At 50.7% G+C, this 25,301-nt stretch overlaps 1 protein-coding gene across 2 annotated transcripts in view; it reads left to right on the top strand.

Annotated features, from left to right (window-relative positions):
- Nucleotides 1-21,182, top strand: part of BSG (basigin (Ok blood group)) — a 37,475-nt gene extending 16,293 nt beyond the window's left edge. The window contains exons 2-9 of one of the 2 annotated variants that reach the window (XM_084825608.1): nt 2,504-2,851; nt 6,055-6,214; nt 8,959-9,047; nt 10,558-10,694; nt 12,085-12,361; nt 17,277-17,301; nt 18,773-18,842; nt 19,930-21,182. In XM_084825608.1, the coding sequence (XP_084681734.1) occupies nt 2,504-2,851; nt 6,055-6,214; nt 8,959-9,047; nt 10,558-10,694; nt 12,085-12,361; nt 17,277-17,301; nt 18,773-18,830 (1,094 nt within the window). In that variant the 3' untranslated portion in view covers nt 18,831-18,842; nt 19,930-21,182. The remainder of the gene's footprint in view (nt 1-2,503; nt 2,852-6,054; nt 6,215-8,958; nt 9,048-10,557; nt 10,695-12,084; nt 12,362-17,276; nt 17,302-18,772; nt 18,843-19,929) is intronic. The other variant, XM_084825607.1, reaches the window with a different exon arrangement.
- The last annotated feature ends 4,119 nt before the right edge of the window (nt 21,183-25,301 follow it).

Here is a 25,301-nt window from a genome sequence, read left to right as displayed (position 1 = left end):
TCTTGGCCAAATGAACAAAGGCCAGTCTGCAGAGTTGCTGTTAGGCCTCACTTACTTGTTCAGATTTCGCAGCTACATTTCAGACTGCTTTAAAGTGCATGACTTCTTGTTTGTATCAACCTGGTATGTTTTGCCACTGCGTTCTACGAGCTCTCTGTAGACAGACATGCCCTTTGGCCGTCTCTGGGAAGCTTGCAGAGCTTTTCAGAGAGCAAGCAAGGCAGCCGTTCTAATAGCTGAATGTTGCTCAGCCTGCCTGGAATGTGCAGGACACATTGCAACACACACTGTGCACATAATTGAAGCAATTTAAAGTTCTCTGGGTGGGGCGTGGGGGGGGGAGCCATGACTCAGTTCAACTAGAAATGTGCAAGTTGCATTGGGAAGACCCTTATCAAGAGGGGAATCAGGGCAGCATCAGGTTGACAACTTGCCAGACATCACACCGAAAGAATAATTCCACTTCTGTGCATGAGATCACATAAGCACATCAGGTGAACGTTCAATCTGCAGATCTCTCTCTGAAGGCACCTGGGACATTTTGAAGCAGGCCCCTGTCCCTGCAAAGCAACATGGATGGATAGGAGCAATTTTTAAGTTGTCAACATAAATCAAATGCCCCATTTTGAAATGCATGTTTTTCTGAACTTGCATCCGTCTTAATTGGTTGCTAAACAAGGTAGATACATTGGCTGACAGCTAACCTAGAGCCAGTAAGAACAGGGTGTGCCTTGGCTTTAACAGAAGAGAGAAAAGCAACCCTTGAGCACCTTGTAACCTGTAAGTGTTAGCACAGTATGCTATCTCTCTTCCCCCCCACACACACACACACGCCCCCCCCCAATCCATACCTCTTTTCATCTTTGTGAAGGATATTCACACACCCCACCCCAAATCTTCAGCCTAGTCCTTGTTGGGACATTCCTTCTGCAAAGCTGTTTGTTTATGAAGCCAACAGGTATAATAAGTGAACACTTTCCGCTTTGTTCCTTTGAGCACAATAGGAATGCCATCTAAATCTGGGCCCTTCCTTTGATCTCCTTCTGCTACTGACCAAGCCTTCCAGCATCTGGGGTCTTAACCCTAATTGCTTCAGGTAAGGCTTAGTAAAGTGGACTTTGTGCTCAGCCCTGGTAAAACATTTTCTGGTGTTTTTTTGCCTGACTCTGTACTGCTGACTTGGGTAAGAGTCTGCAAGGGTGTGCATGCCCTGTTGCATTGCTGAGAGAATGAGGGCGTCGGGGGCTCACGAAGAGAGCAAGTCCACAGAGAGCTGGTGAAATACACAGGCAACAAGGAACCCCACACAATGCTCTCGAGTCACTATGGCCAAGCCGTGTGCCAGTTCTCTAGTTTGGGTCAGCTGACCATATGGGCTGTGTGAGAGTAGGCAAAGGAACGCTTGTTTCCCCTGTGTGCTGTGCGTGAGGACGTGCGCTGGTTGTGACAGGTCCATTCTCTGTAATTGTCCAAAAAGCCTTGTCTCTGTACCTTGGCATGCCTTAATAGAGGAACTGGCTGGATTCGCCATGACGGCAAACTCTCTTGGCAGTGGCTAAACGATGCAGGGTCTGACAGTTGGCACAGACAATGCGTCACTGTCTTCATCGTTAATGTGTCTCTGTATGACCTGCGTTACTGAGTTATTGCCCCCCCTTTTTTTCTCAGAAAGAAATGGAGGCGCAAATAGACTGGACCAAGTCACAGGTGGGAACTCTCAGCCCAGCAAGGGCTTAGATCTTTGTCAGAATGTCACACACAAAACCCAGTTCTGCCTGCACACCCCCATTGCTCACGGGCAGCTGCCTCCCAAACTGAAGGCACCCGGGAAGCGCTTGCTTGTGCGTGCCAGACTTCAAGTGGGAGTCGGGCCTTCCCCGTGAACCCATTTCTGAAGGCCATCTCCGATGAGAAAAGCAACGCTCTTTTGTAGATTCTCAGCCATGCCTGCGATGGCCGTGTGCAAAAATGGTGCAAATCTTGGCCACTGTCCACTGCTTTATGGCACTGCTGATAAGGGAGGCATTTGGAGCTGTGATGTTGGGCTGGGTTGTCTTTAAGCAAGACCTGAGGTTCATGTGAAGGCTCTCACTGCCTCTGACGCTTGTCGGTCTGCTGAGAGATCCTGATTTGGGGAAGGGCACGGTGATCCAACAGGGACCGGAGTGCTCTGACTGGGGGACGCTGGGACTTGAAGTCCACCAGGGTGAGGGAGCCTGCACTAGAGAGTGCAAGATTTTCCTGGGAACGTTGGCTGTATCCTGTTTCTCCGTAGGCAGTCACTGTCTTTTGAGGGAAGGAAAGGTATGTATGGGGGGGGGGGGGTCTCCATGCTCTGTTTACTTCAGTCCTTTCCACATCTTGTAACAGAATCAGTAGTTCCAGGAGCAAGTGTACCTCTTGAGTCCCCCTTGCATCTTTTTAAAAGCCGCTAATTTCTTTCTGTCCCCGAATGCGCCCCTTTTGCTTTAATGCTTTGCACTGACGCCTCTCCAACTCCTAGCTGGCTTTGTCAAGTCGCCGCTGTCTCAAAAGAAACTGACCCAGGACAAAGTGGAGCTGCACTGTGAGGCCGTCGGCAAGCCCGTGCCCGAGATCCAGTGGTGGTTTGAAGGGGCCGAGCCCAACGAGACTGCCATCCAGCTGTGGGATGGGGCCTGGCAGGACCGAGTCCAGATCAACGCCACCTACAAGCACCACTCTACCAGCGCCATCTCCGTCGCCAACCTCACGCTCAACGACTCTGGCACGTATGAGTGCCGGGCCAGCAACGACCCTGATCGCAACCACTTGTCGAAGAGCCCCAAAGTCAAGTGGGTCCGTTCCCAGGCAAACGTGATTGTCACTGAGCGTGAGTGGCGGCCCCCAGGCGCCGGCATCGCCGGTGCCCTCACCCCTCTTTTGACAGTGTCCTGTGACTTCCCAAGAACCCCCCAGCACCTTCCCACCCTAAGCGTGTAGAAATCAGAGCAACTTCGCTTCCTTCCATGAACCCCTCTCGCTGCCGCTCCATCCAAAACACACTACTGGATGATCGTGGACCTTTGGGGACCTGATTTGCCTGCCTCTTGCTCCTTGGTGTGCCTCTTCGGACATGCAGAATTGAGGGCCTTGGCTCTGCTTCCCACAGCCCTTTCCCTTCAACTCTCCCCTAGTTTTCCTTCCTGAACATCAACAGTCTCGGTCCTTGTATGCTTTTCCTGATTTGCTTAGGGGTGCGAGTGGAGGGGATTAAAACTGCCTTTTTGCTTGGTGCAATTGCAACCATTTGTGAAATGGCCTTGCTGTCTCTGTGCACCGCTTGGTAACGTGACTCGTTGTCTGGGCTGTGTAGTGACTGGTTAGTTTGTTCCCCCCCCGCCCATGCAGAGCTGAAAGTCCAGCTTTACCAGCAGCAAGGGAAACGTCTTGCTTAATGGCAGAAGCGTTGAACACACAAATCGGATTTGACACGTCTCCATTTGGATTTTGATGCGAGAACACTTCTCGCTCTTGCCGCATCCTGTTGTCGGTGGTTTTCAAATTCTGTTCAGAGCTGCCCTTTCCCCCTCCCCCACGCCCCACAGTTCCTTGGAAGGTTATGAAGCCTTCCTGAATGAGAGGATCAGGAATGGCAGATCAGGGAAACAACCCCCCCCCCCCACCCCCAGTGTACAGCCTCAGGGGAACAGTATGTGGGGAGGTAAACACTCTGTTCATGTGAGGTCTGGCCAGAACCCCTTATGAACTAGACACATGTTCTAAAGCAGCTGTCCCTGACTTTGTGCCCTCCAGATGTGTTGAACTACAACTCCCAGTATCCTCCAGGCAGCCGTGGCTACCTGGGGGATGCTGAGAGTTGTAGCTGAACACATCTGGAGGATGTCAGGTTTGGGAAAGTTGTAGTAGAAGGTGTTCCTGCAAGCAGCTGGGCTTTGCTAGGAAACGTTCAAGAGGGCCTCCTGTGAGGAGCAGTTCCCCAAATGAAGGGAGTTTGAAAACCACTGCTCTTCGTCATGAATTTAAAAAAAACCAAAAAACGTTTCAATCATTCTAGATAGGGAGCTCCTCCTTTAGGAGCCAAGTCTCAAGCATGTCTTTCAGCCCTGTTGAGTACCTTGTCTCGGAGGGGGAAGTGTGGGTCGGGTTAGGGGAAAGAAATGTCCACCACCAGCGTTGCCTTGAAATTGGAAGCTCTTCTTGGATATGACAGTTGGCCAAGATCAATGTTTGGTGCTCCAGTTCAGGGTGTAGAGATCTCTCTCTTGGAGGGTTTCATGATATATGGCTGCTTGCAGCCCTGTATAGGGGATGATCGTATATTAACTCAGTCTGGTTAACACCAGAAGAAACAGACAACCACGTGGTGCCCACACGTACTCTGTGCAAATGATCTGGTGTCGTCCAGATCTGCCAGTCCTCATGAGCCAGGCAGCACGATGCGGATCCTGTCAGTGACTGTCTTGTGTCTGTAGTCACGCCTCCAAAGATGTGGAGGGCCCCCGGGTACGGGGGTTGGCCTCGACGGTCTTACAGGCCCCGTCCAACCCTACTATTCTGTGATTCTATGAGATGGGCACTTCTGTTGACACACAGGGCCTTGAGTCAGTAGTAGGAAAGGAACCTGGCTTTCCAGCCTGTAATGGTGAGAGGGCGTTGCCTTCTGTGGCCACTGAACCTGACAGCCCCACATAACGCCTATCTATCTATTTAATTTTTATACCACCCAATAGCCAAAGCTCTCTGGGCGGTTCACAAAAATTACACCAAAAAGCACACAGTAAAACAATATAAAACATAAAAAACACAATAGAACAATACAGCCAGAATAAAACTTAGCAGCAATGCAAAGGTTTAAAATACAGATTTAAAACAGCAAAGCTAAAAGTCTAGAAAGCTAAAATGATGGGAAAATAAAAAGGAGAGAATGCCTAGGAGAGGTAGACAGTAAGAAACCTTTCCAGCTTTCTCCTCTCCCCACTGCGAGAGGTTTGAACCTAAAGGATTTTAAAATGGCGGGACATGAGACAAGTTGCTTGAGGTCTGCATTTGGCCTAGAGGCTTTCACTTGCCTGTTGCTGTCCTGGTCCGGCCTCCCCCACACCAGCACTCTCTAGATGTGCTGGCCTACAACTCCCAGCATCCCCCGTGGCTGGCTGGGAATGCTGGGAGTTGTAAGCCAACGCATCTGGAAGGCACTGACTTTGCAAAGGCTGCCCGTCATGTCTCTGTTAGAGCCATCTTAAGAATCTCCATCAGATTGCTGCTGCCAGCACAAATCTAAATGTCAAATGATTTGGCACTTTTAAAATGCCCTGAGCGCACATGGCTGGGATGGAATGGTGATGAGCATCTCTTCTGAAGAGTTCAGGATGTTCAGATGTGGCCTGAAGGGGCGGGGGGGGGGGGGCGGAGAGCTGATCAAGCCTATTGCCTCCTTTTTCCCCAAACCCACAAAGATTATGCCCAGAATAAGTTCTGCGAGCCAGATTTGCATAACCTACTCTGCTTCCTTTATTCCGAGAGCAATATTTAATAATAGTTCACCGGGTTACTTTGGGCCCGTCACAGACTCTCAGCCAGCCTACCTCACGGGGTTATTGCTATGAGGATAAAATGGAGAGGAGGAGGAGGAGGAGAATGTAAGCTGCCTTGGGTTCCTTGCAAGAGGGAAAAAGGCAGGGTATAAATGCAATTAAATAAAATAATGTCTCTTCTGAAGAGTCCAGGAGAGCAATATTTGCCGTTGGCCAGGGCTGGGATAGGCAGTGAGCGTGGAAGGTGTGGTTGTGGTCACCTCCACCTTCTGATCTCTGGACGCTTTCCCTGGAGCCCATCCGGGAGTGTTAACCCCACTTCATTTCACTGTGTGGCCAGCAATCGTGCTCTTTGACACCTCGGGCGTTTGCTTTGAATGTTAGGAGCTAGGCAAGGCCTAGAAGCAAGTCCAAGCCACCATATATCGCTTTCCCAACGCTTCCAGGTGACCATGCCACGTTCTCACTGCAAGCTGCTGGAGCAGGCCACCGGGGCTGCATTGTCCTCACCTCTCTTCCTTCTCTTCTCCCAAACCAGGTCCCATAATCTCCTCCTCTCCAGACATCACTGGGGGCTCCAACGTGGCCCTTTTCTGTAACATAAGCGAGCCACCATCAGTCATCAGAGGTCACTACTGGATGAAGGGGGAGACGAAGCTGGAGTCGAACGGGACTTCTTCAGAGTTCACCTGGTACACGTAGGTGTCTCTGGATTGGAGCCTGCCTGGGTTTGTTTTGGGCTCTCTGTCTCTGGGTGGGCAGGTTCCCTCCAAATCCCAAATTGGGAAACACATTTCGTCGGCTTGCAGAAGCTTTGCGAGTGCTAGTGCCCCCAAAACGAGTCCCTGCCCTGCTTAGTACTGCGGAATGCATGTCAAGCCAAGCCCAGATTTGTAGCAGCTAGGGCCTCCCCCCCATTTCCCCTTCAGCACAAAACCAGGTGCATTGACTTGGCAGGAAGTCCCAGGTTGGGGAAGTCTGAACTACAGTGACAGGCAAGGAACCTGTGCTTGCATTCCGTGGGATTTATTCCCAAGAGAGCGTGCACACAATTGTAATGAGCCTTTGACGGCGTCTGTACAGGAGGCCAGAGATTCCTCTGTGCTCCTCTCTCTAATCCAAACTTTTAGATCTAGAAGAGGGGGGCCAAGGGCTTGGTTTGGTGAGCTTGGAGTGCCTCGGCCGCCAAAACTGCCAGCCCCAGCCTTTCTCTCTCTAGTTTGGGTCTTGTTTGTCATTGTCCTGACTCCCCTGAAGCTCAGTGCTGTTGTGGGGACAATCTCTGCCCCCTTCCAAGATAGAGAAGAAGGCGGGGGGGGGGGCGTTTGGGGTCCTTTGCTTGAGCAATGAAGCACCCACCATGCTGAGGGCCCGAAGCAGAAATCTGGATTGCTGCATGCATTGAGGAGGTCTCTAAAGGCTTCTGCTGACCCATGTTTTGCAAAATACTGCAAAAGGCCCCAATATTGCAGGGGTCTGTAAGGCAGGAAGATGGAGCCCCTGTTATCGGAGTTCGAGAGGAGGGAAGCCCACATGGTCCCTGTCTTCCGTTCTCTCCCGATGCCTGCCGGGGTGCACAGCCCGAGGTCTAGCTGTGTGTTCTGGGTTGCCTCGCAGGAATGAGGTGCTTGGCGAGGGCTTGACACAATGAAGGTGTCATCCATCAGCCTTGCTGAAACAAAGAGAAATCCCTGCAGGGGGCGGGGTTCTTCTGGCACAATATGTGGACTTTTGCAAGCCAGGCCAACCTGCAGAACAATGCTTTGTGCTGCAAACGAGATGCAGAGCCCAGGATCAAGTGGCCGCCTTTTGTGAAGGAGTTCAGCCCGTGTCTGTAAGACCTGTTGTGGGTCATGTTCCTTAACTACCTCCTCTCTTGGTTTCACAAATCCTCTTCTCGGTAGCTTGAGAGTTCTGTTTCCTGCAAACCCATTTCCCTTTCCTCCTGTGCCCAGAGCGTTGTCCTCTGCACAGCCCAATGGCTCACTGCCCCAGCCGTTGCCTTCCCAGAAACCGAAACAATGCCCTAACTGTGATGGTCGTCCTTTCCCTGTTGGCGGCAGCCCAGCCGGCTGGAGAGGCATCACATCCTTTCCAGGTGACTGAGCCGATGTGCCTCTCTCCCCATAGCGACAGGGAGCTGGCCGAGGATTAACCTATTAAATACCCCAGCCTCCCTCACATATCCTCGGTTCTCTGGCTGGGCTCCATGTGTATGTGTGGAAAGCAGGTCCAAGCCTGGGAGATCGAAGGAAATGGGGGTTTGCCCTTCCCTGTGTAGTAAAAGAGCTGCACCCCTTCCTGCAGCACACAGCAGCCTCCCCTCCTCGGAAAGAATTGACATCTCATGTGTATGTGGTCTGGCTGATCCATAAAATCCCATCAGAACAAGCTTCCTAACTGAGACACCAGTGTCAGAGTTACCTCTAAGCACAAGATGGATTATGTTCCCCACCCACCCCTCCCTTCCCTGTGTTTCTAAAGCTCTGAAGGTATTGGCCTCATTCAGTAAGAGGGGATTGAATTCTGAATGGGAATGGATTATCTGCAGTGCTCCTGCCTATTCCCTAGTTCCATGTGTTTTCTCTCTTTTCCTCCTCTCCCCTGCCTGCAAGCAAATGATTTTTCTGTAAGCTCACTTGGGAGTAAATATGCCCAGCCCCTGTGTGTGTGTGGGGGGGGGGAGGTATTTTACTTGGGGACTTGGTCCTTTAAACCATGGGTGGGGAAAGCAACCACTTTTCGCCTGAGAGCCAAATTGGCCCCAAGCTGGAATGTGGGGGGATTCCATGCTACTAAAGGGCACAGTGTTCATTCATTCATTCATTCATTCCATTTCTATACCACCCAATAGCCACAGCTCTCTGGGCGATACACAAGAATTAAAACCAAAAAGCGCAGGATAAAACAGTGTAAAATACAAAAGCATTAAACCCACAATAGAGCAATACAACCAGAATAAAACCTTGCAGCAATGCAGAGATTTAAAATACAGATTTAAAACACCAAAGCTAAAATACTAGAATGCTAAAATGCCTGGGAGAATAAAAAGGTCTTCGCCTGGTGCCAGAAGGAATACAACGTAGGTGCCAGGCAAACCTCACTAGGGACCTCATTCCACAGCTGGGGTGCCACAGCAGAAAAGGCCCTCCTCCTAGTAGCCACCCGCCTCACTTCCTTTGGCAGGGGCTCATGGAGGAGAGCCGCTGAGGATGATCTTGAGGTCTGGGCAGGCACATATGGGAGGAGGCGATCCTTCAGAGAACCTGGCCCCAAGCCATTAAGGGCTTTGAATGTTAACACCAGCACTTTGAATCGGGCCCGGAAATGGACTGGCAGCCAGTGCAGCTGGAAAAGTACAGACGCACAAGAGGCCATCAGTCCCGGCTGTTGAGTTGTGGCAGGCTGTGTGCCCTCCCTGACACGCTTGTTTTCATTCCAGGATCCCAAAAGTGGATCACGAAACCTCAGGGGTGTACCACTGCGTCTTTGACACCACTCCGCTCTCAAAAGGGACTGTGCACGTGAAAGGTAACTATTGTAGAGACATGAGCACTCTCCTTGCTCCCCTTCTCCAACAGCAGCAGTTTCACTGCTTGGGTGGGATAGCTAATACCCTGAAGATGGGAACAAAATTCAAAGTGATCTGGATAGGTTGGAGCATTGGGCTGAAAACAACAGAATGAAATTTAATAGGGATAAATGCCAAGTTCTGCACCAAGGAAAAAGAAACCAAATGCACACTTACAAGATGGGGGAGACTTGGCACAACAATACCACAAGCTAGAAAGATGTCAGCATTTTGGTAGATTACAAGCTGAATATGAGCCAACAATGTGATGTAGCTGCAAAAAAGGCAAATGCTATTTTGGGCTGCATTAATAGAAGTATAGCTTCCAAATCCCATGAAGTACCAGTTCTCCTCTACTCATTACTGGTTAGGTCTCATCTTGAGTACTGCTTCCAGTCCTGGGCTTAAAGAAGGATGCAGACAAACTAGAGAAGGTTCAGAGGAGGGCAATGAAAATGATCAGGGGACTGGAAACGAAGCCCATGAGGAGAGATGGAAAGAACTGGGCATGTTTAGCCTTGAGAAGACCGAGGGGAGATAGAATAGCACTCTTCAAGTACTTGGAAGGGTATCATGATCTCTTCTCCATCATCCCAGAGTGCAGGACACGGAATAATGGGCTCAAGTGACAGGAAGCCAGATTCCGGCTGAACGTCAGGAAAAACGTCCTGACTGTTAGAGCAATACGACAGTGGAACCAACTACCTGGGGAGGTGGTGGGCTCTCCCACACTGGTGACATTCAAGAGAAAGCTGGGCAGCCATCTGTCAGGGATGCTTTCACTTGGATTCCTGCATTGAGCAGGGGTTGGACTCAATGGTTTTCCAACCCTACTATTCTATGATTCTATGAGGTTGAACTTGGGAGCAAAGGGCTGGTTTCGTTTGCACCTTGCCACTTCAGCAGGGAGTGAACTGCTGCTGTTCTCGGCTTTGTGTTCATCTTGGAAGAAAAATAGCACTTCTTCCTCCTTTGTTTTGCACCGAATGTTTTGTTTTGCTCCTTTGTTTGGAGGTGTCCAAATACTGAGCTACATGGACCAGTGCTCTGACTCGATATAAGGCAACTTCCCATGTTCCTCCAGCCTTGCAAATCCTAGAATAGTAGGGTTGGAAGGGGCCTACAAGGCCATCGAGCCCAACCCCCTGCTCAATGCAAATCATAGAATCATAGAATAGTAGGGTTGGAAGGGGCCTACAAGGCCATCGAGTCCAACCGCCTGCTCAAATGAGCCCACAAAAGTTAGTCTACAAAATTTTTACTAGCCCGTCTGCCTGCACTTAGCCACAGAAGTCATTTCTGACCCCAGCAGCCTGAAAAGGGGCAGGGGCAGTTTGCTGAAAATTTCCTTGCTGGTCGCCTGCTGGCAAACCCTGTTCGCCACAGGTGAGTGAGTGCTTTCTTGCTCCGCAGCCTTCTCTGGTCCCATCACTGCCCTTCACCTGCCGGCTTCTCTTGTCTCTTTTGCAGTCAAACCACACGTGTTTGCCTACAAGAAGTCAGAACACGCGAACGAGGGTGATACCGGGCTGCTGACTTGCAAGACCAATTCCTACCCTCCTGTCACCCAGTGGTCATGGTTCAAGATGGTCAACGATGTGCCCCAGGTGAGTGTCTTGGCTGAAGCAAATATTTCGCCCCTCGGTCCCTGTGCAAAACAGGTGCAATCCTGTGGGCTTGGTGCAGGCAGAACTGTGTGATCCATCTATGTGCAGCACCCTGTTTCCAGAAGGTTCCAGAATCAATCTTGGGTTTCTCCAAGTACAGCTAGGTAACAGTCCTTCCTGAAACCCTGGAGGGCTGCTGCTGCCAGTCGTAGAAAATGCTTTGCTACAGGGAGCTTTCACACGCACCCCAAACCCATGCAAAGATGTGAACTTGTGTTCAGACGTGGAATTGGGTCTCCTGTTGAGCAGAAATACGGTGCCCATTTTTTAAGACTTCTTCTCTGTAAACATGGACAATTTTAAAATAGATGAGACCCATTCATGGAGGCAAAGTTTTATCAGTAGCAACTATTCAGGGCGTCAGTGTATTACCTCCAGGACCAGAGGTGGCATGCCTTTCCACACCAGTTGCTGAGGAACATGGACGGATGGATGCTGTTGCGCTTCTGCCCTACTTCCCATAGGCATCTAGTTGGCCATTGTGGGAACAGAATGCTGGACTAGAAGGGTCTTTGGTCTGATCCAGGACAGTTCTTGTTAGGTTCTCCTGGGTCTTGAACAAACACACCAACGTATTTATTTATTTCAGTTCATTGCTATACCGCCCAATAGCCGAAGCTCTCTGGGCGGTTCACAGAAACTTCTGTCCTGCTGTCTTAGTCTTCTAGGCACTCTGCTTTCTCCTTCTCTTTCCCCCCTCCAAAATGGATATGGGGGAAATTCTGGGGTTTGAATGCGCAGCTCAGAATGATCTGGAACATAAACATTTAAAGAGAGAGAGAGGTCTTGCTATGCCCTTCTCATTTGATAGCCTGGAAGTAGCTCTAGCACAGAGTTGCTGCTTTTTCTTATCAGGTGGCCCTTGACAACCTAAGCTCCCTCAAGTATACACGAATCCTTTTCTCCTGCTTAAATCTGTACACAGCCAAATCTTTTTCCAGACCCTCACTGTCCTCTCCTGAGCAGACATGCAGCATCCGTTTTCCCCTTAGACCTCTTCCCCGTAAACCTGAGGGCTAGAAACATCATTGCATTTGTTAAAAGTTGATACAGTGCTGGTATATGAGAAGAAGCTGTAGCTCATTGGTAGGTCTGGGAAGGACACGTCTGAAACCCTGGAGAGCTGCTGCTGATACAGAGGTCTGACAAGACAAGGGTACCTCTGTTCCTAGTTCTGTGTCAGATTTCATGGTTTATAGTGCACACTAGATTTGGGGTTTGGAAGGAGCCAGCATTTCTGGCCCTTTGATCCCACATGTGGCCCACCAGGGACCAGGGTCTTGTCCCTGTAGCTGCTCCTGAGGCTGCCCCTTTCCTTCCCTCTCTCCAGCCCATTGTCAACGGCTCCGAGGACCGTTTCTTCATCAAATCGGAAGGCAACAGGACAGACCTTCGCATCACCTCCCTGGACCTACAGAAGGATCCGGGCGACTACATGTGCAACGCCACCAATGAGGAGGGGGAAAGCAGTGCCCTGGTGGGCTTACGGGTGCGCAGCCGCCTGGCGGCTCTCTGGCCCTTCCTGGGGATTGTGGCCGAAGTGCTGGTCCTCGTGACGATTATCTTCATCTACGAGAAGAGGAGAAAGCCCAATGAGGTCCCTGACGGTAAGGTGGCTGGGATGGGGAGAGGGAGACAGGGATGCTTTCGAGAGGGGAAAACGCTGGCTTCCTCCCCAGGAGACCCTGTGAACACAAGCGCTCCTTTCGGTGTTAAGAATCCTTTGGCTCCTATGTGCTTCTCAGTCAGAGGAATTAAAGGCTTAAGGGTGTAGATCTGCTGGAAGGGCATAGCCTGGTCCTACTCCTTAACAGTTGTGGGCGGGATAGCTAATACCTTGGAAGATGGGAACAAAATTCAAAGTGATCTGGATAGACTGGAGCGCTGGGGAGAAAACAACAGAGTGACATTTAACAGGGATCAGTGCTAAGTTCTGCACCTAGGAAAAAGAAACCAAACGCACAGTTACAAGATGGGGGATACGTGGCTCAACAACACTACAAGCGAGAAGGATCTTGGCATTGTTGTCGATCACAAGCTGAATATGAGCCCACAATGTGATGTGGCTGCAAAAAAAGGCCAATGCTCTTTTGGACTGCATTAATAGAAGTATAGCTTCCAAATCCCGGGAAGTCCTAGTTCCCCCCTACTCAACACGGGTTAGGCCTCATCTGGAGTGCTGTGTCCAGTCTGGGCACTGCACTTTAAAAAGGATACAGACAAACTGGAGAGGGTTTAGAGGAGGGCAATGAAGATGACCAGGGGACTGGAAATGAAGCCCTATGAGGAGAGGCTGAAAGAACTGGGTATGTTTAGCCTTGAGAAGACTGAGGGGAGATAGGATAGCGCTCTTCAAGTACTTGAAAGTCTGCCCCAGAGAGGAAGGCCAGGATCTCTTCTTGATCATCCCAGAGTGCAGGACACAGAATAATGGGCTCAAGTGACAGGAAGCCAAATTCCGGCTGAACATCGGGAAAAACTTCCTGACTGTTAGAGCAATATGACAATGGAACCAGTTGCCTAGGGAGGCGGTGGGCTCTCCCACACTGGAGGCCTTCAAGACGAGGCTGGACAGCCATCTGTCAGGGCTGCTCTGACTTGGATTCCTGCACTATGCTGGGGGTTGGGCTCGATGGCCTTATAGGCCCCTTCCAACCCTACTATTCTATGATACTGTGTGTACTTGACTGAATGAGGGGGTCTGTCGCCCCTTTCCAGAGAGGGCCCGTTCTCCAAAACAATCCATATGAGGCGTCACCTGATATAACCTCCCTTGGGCTTGAATATATTCCCTAGGGCAGCTTTCGCCTAACCCAGAGCTCTCCAGATGTTTTGAACTGCAACTCCCATAATCCCCAACCAGCACAGCCAGAGGTTAGGGGCGATGAAAGTTGTCGTCCAAAACTTCTGGAGGGCACCAGGTTGAGGGAAGGCTGTCTTCCTGGAGTACCCAACAGTGTTAGCGCTTTTTATGTGAACCCCAAGTGCCCTTGTTTCAGAGGTAGCGTCCTCCTTGGGTAGCAGAACCCAGAATGGGGTGTGTTTACAGGCTGCAGGAATGCTGCCACGTGGGGTTTCATCTGTTCTGCTCATTGCTGAAGCCTCACAAAAGAGGCTTCCTACCACACAGGTCAGTGGGCTGGGGAGATGTTTGAGCTTTTCTAGAAGTCACTGGGAAAAGGTGACAACTGTACAGCCACCATTATCTAACGCTTGGTGTATATGTACACTGCTGTGGTGCAGTCTTGTGAACTATTTTTCTCTTCCATGCATTTGCAGCAGCGTAACCTCCTCTTCCACCTCCTCTCGCGGTTAAAAATATTTCTAATTTATTGCTCAAGGCCATCGATCTTCCTACCTAAATCGAAAATCAGATACTACCTTTTAAAGAAGAAAAGCAAACTTCCTTTCAAGCTGAGGTCTAAGAACATGTTTGGGCATTTTTCTTTTCCAAATCAATTTCTGCACCTGGGGTGGGGAACGAGGGCTCTTCAGAAGTTGTTGAACTGCAGTTCCCAGCAGCCCTATCCAGCATAACCGATGGTGAGGGATGATGGGAGTTGTAGTCTTAACATCCGGCGGGCCACCCGTTCCTCACCCCCGTTCCTCACCCCTGGCTCTACATTCTGCAACTTCCCTCCCTCCTCTTGGCTTGACTATACTATAGCTTCATTTTCGGTCGCTCTTTTTTGTAGTGTTTTCCTTCGAAGAATGGGTGGGAGGCTGAAGTGTCTGATCGTGGAGCGGGGAAGGAGGGAAATGGTGGGAACCCCAGTGTGCAGCAAGATTCCTTTGTTTTAAAAATAACCACAACCACCCAGCATGTAAAGTGTGGTATCCTTGCTGGCATTATTTTTGCGCTCCCTCCCTCCCTCCCTCCTGCCACTGCCTGTTAACTCCTTGTGGCGAGTGGAAGAGCCAGCTCCCGCAGTCCCCCTGTGTCGGTCTTGCCAGCTGTGTCCCATCTGTCGAGGACAGGCTTGTGCCAGTTTCTAGTGCCAGGATGTAGCATGTGTGTGTCTGCGTGTGGGGGAGGGAGAATACAGAGAGGCCTTGACTCTGCTGGAGGGTTGGCAGCTTCTCTGCTCCTGAACAGGTCTGCATATGCTCTTGCATCACAAGCAACAGCCACCTTCCGTGAGTGGCAGCGATGCTGTTTCTGTACGCTGGGCTCGCCATCAGTGTGCCATGGGGCTGGATCCGAGACATAGAGACCCTCTTTGCTCACTCACTTGCTCGCCTGTGCCTGCAGAGTTGAGCCCATGCAGCTGGATAACCTAGAAGCAGAGTCGCAGGGCTACGTTCCCTTTAAGTCTCCAAACCGGCCTTCCCTAATGCGGCACCTTCTGGACGTGTAGGGCTGCAATTCCTGGGTCGGGATGCTGGGATTTACAGTCCAACACATCTGGAGGGCATTGTTCTGGATTACTGTGCCCAGCTCTGGTCACCACACCTAAAAAAAGATATTGTAGAGCTGGGGGGGCAGGGAAGGGGGCAGAAAGGGGCAGCTAAAATGATCAAGGGGCTGGAGCATCTCACCTATGAGAGAAGGTTGCAACAGCTGGAATTGTTTAGCTTGGAAAAAAAGGAGGGTAAGGGGAGACATGAGAGAGGTCTACAGAATTATGCATGCGGTGGGGAGGGAGACATTTTTTTCCATCTCTCAAAATACTAGAACCCGGGGTCATCCCATGAAGCTGATGGGTGGGAGATTCAGGACAGGTCAAAGGAAGGACTTTTTCGCACAACACAAACTATGCAACTCGCTACTACAGGAAATAGTGATGGCCACTACCGCTGTTGCGCTCATCCCCTGCTTGTGGGTTCCCAGTCGACGGCTGGCCACTGTGTGAACAGAATGCTGGACTAGGTGGACCCTTGGTCTGATCCAGCAGGGCTATTCTGATGTCCCTAAGTCTGCTCTAAATCTTACATAGCCCTGAGCGGGTAGCACCATGCAGTACCTCCCACAAAAAAGAGAGAGATTCTTGTATACTGGGGGGAGGGGGGCCCGCAGGGGGCGGAATGCTAAGGTATGCAGAAAATATTTTAGTTTTACCACCCAAAAAAGGTGGAGCACAGGTGCAAATTTAGTAGGCTGGCTGAATGGAAGCAAGCAGCCTGCTTTTCACTTAAGTGGAGAGGGAAATCCATTTTTTTTAATCTTAAGATTTCCTCTTGGTTTTAATAATAAAAAAAAGATGGCCCATGTAACCCACCCTAGAAACCACTCAGCACAGTTACATTTTATAGCCCTCCGTGGCACCCACACAGCTGCTGGCCTGCCCTGGGACGCGTGGATGGGGTGTGCTCGAAGTTTAAATCCAGCGTTGCCTTCAATCTGGAGGTTATTTCAGCAGAGATTTCCGCTACTGCCTCCCTTTCCCATCGTACAGCTGGTTCCCAGGACACTCAGACTTCCCCTTGAAATAATGCCAAATGCTAAAAGATTGAGGCTCAGTGTTCTGGTCAACCTTTGCCAAACGGGGGCTTACCTCCATTAACCACCCTCCTCACATCCCAGCTCTAACAGTGTGGACGCAAGATCTAGCATGGAATGGAAACTCCTCCTGGTTTTTCTGCTTGCATAGGTTTAGAGCCCCAGTTCAAAAAGTTGATCAGAATGCACAACTTCTAGTTGACTCCACCATTGTGATTTTGAGTGTGACAAGGTAGTCGAAGAATCAACTTCAGCACGTTCAGCTGAGCCCCTCTCCCCCCTGTCCCCAGAAATGACCAGTTCCTGCCTCTTCAGCCAGCTCCACGACATGGGGTTGTGCTCATGGGTTTGTGGAGGATCCTGACGGGCCCTTTGCCGGGGTGGGGGGTCCAGTGCACACAGGTGGGGCAGCCTTGAATAGAATAGAATCATAGGGCTAGAAGGGGCCTCTAAGACCATCAAGTCCATCCCCCTGCTACATGCAGGAAGCCTGATTCCCAGGCAGTCTCCCATCCAAGGACTAACCAGGGCTGACCCTGCTTAGCTTCTGAGATCGGGCACATCCAGCCCTTCTTCAGATTAACGGACATGGAGAGAAAAGGGTCACTTTGCAAATGTTGTTCCTGGCCCCACGTTTTTGGACGACATCCCAGGTGTTCGTTTTTTTCAAGAACTCTGTTGCTAAAACATAGGAAGGACATACAGACCCAGAATGACTCCCTCCCAGTGCTGCAGAGCGATGAAGCACAACGTCCTTGGCCCTTGGTTTCCGCACACCATCATTCCCTGAGGCTTTCAGACTTCGGAATACGTAAAACAGCAGAAGTTGGAGCGTATTTCTGCTGCAAGCCGCACCGCCTACCGCTTTCAAAGCAAGCTAAAATAATACTAAAAACGCCATGAAATACCAGAACGCGGTTCTTGCATGGTCAGTGTGAATGACGGTTCCTAATCTAAACACCATGTAGATCGTGCAAGATGGCTTTTGGGGGGCCAAGGGAGGGGAGGCCGGGGAAGCGCTGTGTGCTGGTCGCTTTCTGATGCCGCTCTTTCTTCTCTCGCATGCCTTCGCCTACCTGAAGATGATGATGGAGGATCAGCACCGCTGTGAGTACCGCAGAGCCTGACTGCTTTCAGGAACTCTAGTGCGTGGGAAGGGGTGGAGCAGGAAGCGCTTGAACCCTCCCCCAGTGAGCCTGGGCTGGGTGCTGCCAGCGTTTTTCTTCCTCCCTCATAGTACTTGAACCCAGTGGGGTCATCCCATGAAGCTGGTGGGTGGGAGATTCAGGACAGATCAAAGGAAGGATTTCTTCACACAGCACAAACTATGGGATTTGCTACCACAGGATGTAGTGATGGCCACCCATTTGGAGGGCTTTAAAAGGGGGTTAGACAAATTCCTGGAGGAAAAGGCTATCAGTGGCTACTAGTCCCGATAGCTATGGGCTACCTCCAGAACCACAGGCAGTGAGCCTGTGTGCAGCAGTTGCTGGGGAATATGGGCGGGAGGTTGCTGCTGCTGCTGCTGCTATTATTATTATTATTATTATTAATATCCCGCCTTTTTCCCAATACTGGGACTCAAGGCAGCTTTATAACATTAAAACTTGTACAATTAAAACCTATAAATAGAAGTATAGAAAAGTTAAAAATATAAATAAATCATCAATAATATTTAAATTGTATAAAATATCAAAACATTAAAAGACAACAAGAAATATATTATCCATCCACCCTATTCTCATAGGTCCAGACTAGCTATCCCCAAAGGCCTGCCGGAACAAAAAAGTTTTTACAATCCTGCGAAAGCATACCAAGGAGGGTGCCCCTCTCGCCTCCCTGGGGAGGGAGTTCCAGAGCCTCGGGGCAGCCACTGAGAAGGCCCTCTCTCATGTTCCCGCCAGACGAGTGGCCTCCCCTGAAGATCTCAGGGCATGAGCAGGCTCATAGGGGAGAATATAGTCTTCCAGATAACCTGGACCCAAGCTGAGAGCTGTTGCCCTTGGGTCCTGCCTGTGGGTTTCCCGTGGGCAGCTGGTGGGCCGCTGTGTGACCAGAATGCTGGACGAGACAGACCCTGGGTCTGCTCCAGCAGGGCTCTTGTGACGTTCTTCAGAGGAGGAGGAAAGAGTGGGAACAGCAGCGAACAGAGATCGGAAGAACCTCTCCAGAGGGCATAGAGCGAGGCTGGTCGTGTCAGTGTGTGCTTAGGGTGTAAGCCGGGAGCAGGGATGCCAATCTACAGCAGGTTCGGGGAGTGAGAAGCATCCCCCTGATGCCAGAATGGACAGCAGCCTTGCACGTGGATCAGGCCCATCAGGGACTGTGGTCCTGGCAGCGCTGCTGCGCAGCTCTTCTGGAGGCCCACGTGGAAGAGCTTCCTCGTGGACTGTGTGCCCCGCATTGAGCCCGAGAAGGGGCCCGTTGGGGTTTCCCTGCCCAGATGCCAGGATGCCTTTGGGTCTAGCCCTGGCGGCTACTAAGGCCTGGCTTTGCATTGCAGGTTCTGTAAGGTCTCTCGCATGCGTGTGGGTGTTCATGCACTGATGGCCCTTGTTCTTTTCCCTCGCCTCTCCAGGAAAAGCAATGCTGCAAATCATAAGGACAAGAACGTGCGACAGAGGAACGCAAATTGAGCAGACACCGAGGTGGGCACGCTGTCTGGGTTTCCACGGAGGAGAGGGGTTACAGCCAGCACAGGCTTCTCCAAAATGTGCCTGTGTTTCACAGCTCCTTCCAGAGCCCTCCGAGCACTCTCTAGTTCTGGCTTAAAAAATGGTTTCTGCAGACCATTGAGTAGGGATTTTCTCCTTTGCTGTAGTTGACAGTGTCTGATTTGGAACAGGGAGACCGGGCGCTGCGTCTCCACTTAGGCATCACACCCCACTCACCAGCTAACCCTGGCCCAGTCACTGTCTCCCCACCCAACCTACCATACAAGGATGTTGTGAGGATAGACACAGAGTATCCCCCACATATGGCACCCTGAGCATAGGAGAGGAAGGGAGCAAAATTAACCATCGATCAGAGAGAAGGAGAACCTGCTGAACACTTCCTATCCTGTTGGTACTTTTCTCAGGGGCCGCCCAAGTCTGTAGATGAGATCCCGTCTCCCTATTTTCCCAATGGGAGAAACCAGGCTGGACAAGGCTGTCATGTTGGCCTGTGTTTGTGTGTGGGCATAGGCCTAGCAGTATATGACAGAGCTAGCCCAGGATTGTGGGATATCCTTTGAGACTAGGGGAGGCTAAAGTAGAATTGTGGTGGTGATGGTGGGGTTGCATGCGGCCCTTAACTCTGCCAAGCACACCATTCGCTGTAGCCCAGTGCAGACATAACCACAGTTAGTGCTAATCATGGTTCCTTGCCTTAACCCTGGTTAACACCCCAGATGTGCCAAGCCCTGGCTGTTGAGGAGGTTATGTATTGGGGGTGGGAGACACCATTAGAACCTCCTTGTCCCCTTGAAAGTGGAGAATGTGGGGGGATGGGTGAAACTACCTTAACCGTGGTTTGATCTGCCACCGTGGCTAATGCCATCGTGGTTTGCAAATCCACGTCTGAATGTGATTTTCCATCCCAGTTTGAGGGCTCTCTTAGCCATGGCTTGGATGTTCAGGCGCAATACTTAACCCCGCTTACGGAAAACAACCCTGTGTGAAGATAACCGCACATCGCTCCGGAGAACATTAACCATGTCTACTTGTGTCTTGTCTTTCTTTCGCTCTCTCCCAGGTGATGTGCCAGCTAAGTGGACAGCTTAGATGCCTCTTCTGTCTGTCTTGTATCGCAGCACCAAGAATATTCTAGTGCTTCCTCGCAAGGATGGCTTAATTTCACTTTTTAAGAGAAACGTAAACATTTGTAGAGTAAAATTTCTTTCTTTTCTTTTCTTGTTAAAGGAAAATAACAGAGGGAGGCCATTTTTTAACCTATCAGTTCTAACATGCACCCTTTCTTTGTCATAGGCCTCACTGTTGAGCCTTGGGTGGGGGGGGGGGATTAGGAACAGATCTGCACTGCAGGAGAATGTAGAAGGGTGGGCTGAAATCCACCTGTTGTCCCTCCTTGCCTCAACGGCTCCCTTCTCTGGCAGCCAACCCTTGGGGAAGCTAATCAACTAGTCCACACTGAGCTATATAGTAGAGTGGGGCGTGTTCAGCCCTTCAAATGTCCCTCAATTTCGGGAGAGACACCGTTTCAGCAGTCAGCAACTAGCCAGTATATAAGACATGGGGGGAAGAGGCAAAGTTGTCTCTCCTCGTCCTTATTTGCTCCAAAGCCCCACATCCAGCGCTCTGCCTTTTCCGGGGGGGGGGGCAGAATTCCAGGAAGCATAGATGTGGGTCTGTTCAAGTTTCCTCTCTCCACTGAAGCCCCTCTCTCTGGCTCTTAGAGCCACTAGGGTGTATTAAGCAAGCCAAGGTTGCCCCACAGAGCCACCAGTTTCAGTCTGGTTCCAGATTCTTGCCTTTCCAGTAAGTTGGTTCATGGGCAGCATTCTTCTCCCTTTGGCCCTTTGTGGCCTTCTCCCCTGTGACTATGGAGAGACATCCCCTCTCCCATCCCAAAATTGTGCCATAATTGCTCAAAACGTGCTGCATCACAGGCATGGCAACCTCTTCCTCTATGCCACAGCCGCCACCTTTGCCCCTGTTGCTGCCAAGCTTAACGCCAGTGCTGAAGCTGATGCCGGTCGAGTTTAATTTCTGACTCTTCAGGCGAGGATGGCCTCTTAATCTGTTGCTGTCAGCTTGGACTCTGGGTAAGAGGCTATTGCAACAGCTACAGGGCTCCAGAGACGCTGAGCACAGAACACCCCCATGCTGGTTTATCCTCATTCAACACCTGTCAGGAATCTGAAAAGGGAAAGATCCATACTGCCTGTTGGTCACCCTTGTTTTGATTACTGTTTAAATAGTTCACCTGATTTAAACACTGGCTTTCTCCAAATAAAGCAGACTCACTTTTTTGTGTCTCTCTCCCTGGCCCTCCTTGTTGAATTCTTGTTTTCTCTGGTTCAGAAACTTCTCCTTGCTCCAGAATCGGATTCTCCGTAAGAGAGGTGGTGTGGGGCAGAGGGAGGCTTGAGGAGAAGAGGAGAAAAATACTGGAAGTTCGCTTGAATTAGAGGGAGACAGTTTTAAACCTACACCCTGTTTCCTGCAATCCAAAGGACTAGAACCTTGATGTTCCATTGACATGGGACAGCCAGTACAGGGGGAAAAATTACAGTAGCAGGAAAAACATCAATGAAGATTAGCAGAGGGTCCTAAGCAGGGCGATAAAGTCAGGGAGGAAGGGGCAGTAAGCTGGAGGAACAAGATTTCACTATCTGATGCTGGACAGAAAATGTACAGTGCAAGAAGCGACGCATCAGCGTTGAACAGGAGAATTCTGTGGGCGCATCTGGGGCAGATGAGCCTACGAGCGGGCAGTCCTGAGGATTCCAGCTCTCAGTATATTCCCTTTTTCTTCCCTAAAGAAAGCGTCCTAATCTACAGGCGGCTGCATGGACGTATCAAGCAGGGAATTTCCAGTGCCGGTTGTTGTTATTGCCAGAACCCAAGCTGGCTTTGGCGTTGAAAGACACAATGGCTGCAGTTGGGTGAGAGCCGATCAAAGCCCTGGCCAGGCAGCCTTCGAAGTGTTGGTGGTGCTCTCCTGTGCCAGTATGGTGCAAAGGGCGCAGCCGCTGTGCTCCGCTGTGAGCTGCTTTGTTCCCCAAACAGGACAGCCTCCGCCTCAGTCCTGCGTAATGTCGGCACATTCTCCGTGGATAGAAAGCCATTTCCCCCAGCCTGGTGCCCTCTGGATGTGTGGGGCTACAATTCCCAGAATCCCCCAGCCCTGGGGGATTATGGGAGTCGCAGCTCAACACACGGCTGGCACAAACTGGTGTTCGGCAGAAGAACAAAACTTTTACAGCCACCTCCTGTTGATGGGTGAAATCGCGAGCAGGCTGTGGGTGCAGGGATGTTTGAGAGAGGCATTGATTTTCTGTTTGAAATGAATGGAGCCTGATTGGGGGAGTATATGCATGCTTTATGTACAGGGCGACGTTCTCTGTTCTACAGAATCCTGCTCAGTTCTGCTTTTTAAGGAGGAAAAACCCGCCCCCTGGTGGAGGGACAGGGTTTCTCCTAGCAAGGGGGGGAGCAGTCCTTATTCTGGTAATGCTCGCCTGGGATGATGCAGTTGAGAAAGAGGGGCGTGTACTAGCTTGTTTTTTAGGTGGGTTTCCTCCAGGTTGCATGTGCTTTGCCCCCCAAGCCATGCCTTTTCTACATCGAGAGGAGCCAAGTACTGGGGCCTGAGCAAGTTACTCAAATTAAGTGAATACGCATACTTTTTTAAAAGCGTAACTTAGTCTTCTAGTCAGGATGGGGAGGGGCAAGTAATCCGAAACACTGAACTCCCCAAGGATTTCGCCTTTTCCACATGCTCTGCTCAATTGATAGGCAGCTGGGGGTGACTTTGCATTGCAGGAGAAGAGTTTGGCAAGCCGGCAGACCCTGCCAGAAGAACCTACTCCCCCCCCCCCCCGCCACCTCGATGCACTCTCACCCATGACTCAGACAGTTGCGGCATTGTGGGATGCCTCCAAGAGCAGCTGCTGACTCACCGGGTCCACACACACACACAACCATCGTGTTATGCACACACACACCCCTGCTACACGCACAATGAGACAAAAGCAGGAAGGTCTGCATTGGCTGCTGAAGACCATCTCTCATCAGCACTGGGGGTTTCGATTCCTGGCGAAGCGTCGGCAGCTTTCACCATGCCGGGAGGTCAAAAATGAAGGGACTTTCTCATGCCCACCGAGAGGGTTATGGGAGCAAACGCCACAGACCACACAGTTTCAGAGGCCAACTAGGAAATCATAGAATAGTAGGGTTGGAAGGGGCCTATAAGACCATCCAGTCCACACACACCCCTCCCCTGCTCAATGCAGGACTCCGAGGCACAGCATCCCTGACAGGTGGCTGTCCAGCCTCGTCTTGAATGCCTCCAGGGTGGGAGCGCCTGCCACCGCCCTGGGTCATGGGCTCCACTGTCGTATTGCTCTAACAGTCAGGAAGTTTCTCCTGATGTTCAGCCGGAATCTGGCTTCCTGTAGCTTGAGCCCATTATTCTTCGTCCTGCACTCTGGGATGATCGAGAAGAGATCCTGGCCTTCCTCTCTGGGACCACCTTTCATTTCCTTGAAGAGTGCTATCCTGTCTCCCCTCAGTCTTCTCAAGGCTCAGCATGCCCTGTTCTTCCAGTCTCCCCTCATGGTGCTTTGTTTCCATTCCCTTGATCATCTTCATTGCCCTCCTCTGAACCCTCTCCAGTTTGCATCCTTCTGAAAGTGTGGTGCCCAGAACTGGGCACAGTACTCAAGAGGAGGCTGAGTAGAGGGGAACTAGCACTTCACATGATTTGGAAGCTATACTTCTGTTAATGCAACCCAAAATAGCATTTGCCTTTTTTGCAGCCATATTACATTGTGGGCTCATATTCAGCTTGTGATCTATAACAATTCGAAGAGCCTTCTCTCATGTAGTGTTGAGCCACGTATTCCCCATTTGGTAACTGTGCATTTGGTTTCTTTCTCCTAGGTACAGAACTTGGCATTTGTCCCTGTTAAATTTCCTTCTGTTGTTTTCAGCCCAGCGCTCCAGCCTATCAAGGTCACTTTGAATTTTGTTTCAGTCTTCCAGGGTATTAGCTATCCCGCCCAATTTTGTGTCATCTGCAAATCTGATCAGCATTCCCTGCACCTCTTCCTCCAAGTCATTAATAAATGTTGAGGAGCGCTGGGCCCAGGACTGAGCCCTGCCATACCCCACTCATTACCTCTCCCCAGTTTGAGAAGATCCCATTGATGAGCACTCGTTGAGTCCAATGCCGGACCAAATCCCAGATCCGGACCAGTTTTAGGCCTGCCAACTACATTCGCCAAACGCAGCCCCAAGGAGCAGGAGGCAACCCTGGAAGACTTTAGGACAGGGCCTTGCAAATGTCTGGCCCTGTAGATGAGGGACTCAAACTCCCACCACCCACAATCACAGTGGCTAGGGCTGATGGGAATTGCATTCCCCACCCTCTATTCCTTTCATTTAATATATTTCTACACTGCCCCATATCTGAAGCTCTCGAGGCAGTTCACAAAAATTCAATCTCAGGCAGTCTTCCCAACCAAGGACCCTCCAAATGTTTTGGACTACAACTCCCGCCATCTCTGACCATTGGGGCTGATAGGAGTTGTCGTCCATGACATCTGGGAGACACCAGGTCGGGAAAGGCTGATTAGAAGCCCAGGGTAGCAGAATATGATGGTGATTTGGAACGCCTGTCAATGTCAGTCAACTCGGGAGCAGCGAACCGGAGATGAGCCTTACCGGATGAGGCTAAAGGCCTTTCTCAGCCTTTCCCCAAGCTGGGCTCCCCAGGTAGTGTCTGACTACAGCTCCCATCAACCACAGCCACTCTGGCTGTGGATGACAGGAGCTATAATCCAAGACCTGAAGATCCAAGGTTAGACATTTTGACCTGTGTAGTCCAAACTCTACCCCCCACCCCAGACACACACACACACACACAGATGCCCCAACAGGAAGCGCTCAAGCAGGACAGGAGGGTAACATACCCCTCCCTCTCAGCTGGGCTACAGAGGTATATTGCCTCCGATGCGGGAGGTAATATAGAGCCCTCTTGACTAACAGCTGCATATTTAGACACAGAGAAGGGGTCATGAGGGGCATGAGACGGAATCTACCAGGAAACCAGAAAGCCTCCCCAAATGTTCGCCAAACCACTTCGCCGTCATTTCGGGGCCTGCTGAAAATGATCATGGGCCAGGGATCTGGATAACAGCTGGATAACGGACAGCTTGGTGGCATTGGCAGCTTTGCCAATCAGCAACGGTAGAAAGCATGAAAATTCGTGCAATCTAAGCACATTTGGGGCTGCTACTTTTCAGACCTCAGCTACAGCAATTTTGGGAAGGCCTAGATTGCAAAACAGGAATTTAACCAGCTAGAAAATTGAAAGTTGTTTTTTTTTTTTACACCCACAAGTTTCCCCCTCTGTAGCGGATAGTAGTTTTTTTCGGGGGG

Source organism: Heloderma suspectum, chromosome Z, assembly GCF_057233095.1.
Source record: "Heloderma suspectum isolate Gila_16-S chromosome Z, 16-S_ref, whole genome shotgun sequence".
Lineage (NCBI taxonomy): Eukaryota > Metazoa > Chordata > Lepidosauria > Squamata > Helodermatidae > Heloderma > Heloderma suspectum.
This window is presented reverse-complemented; position numbering and strand designations above follow the sequence as displayed.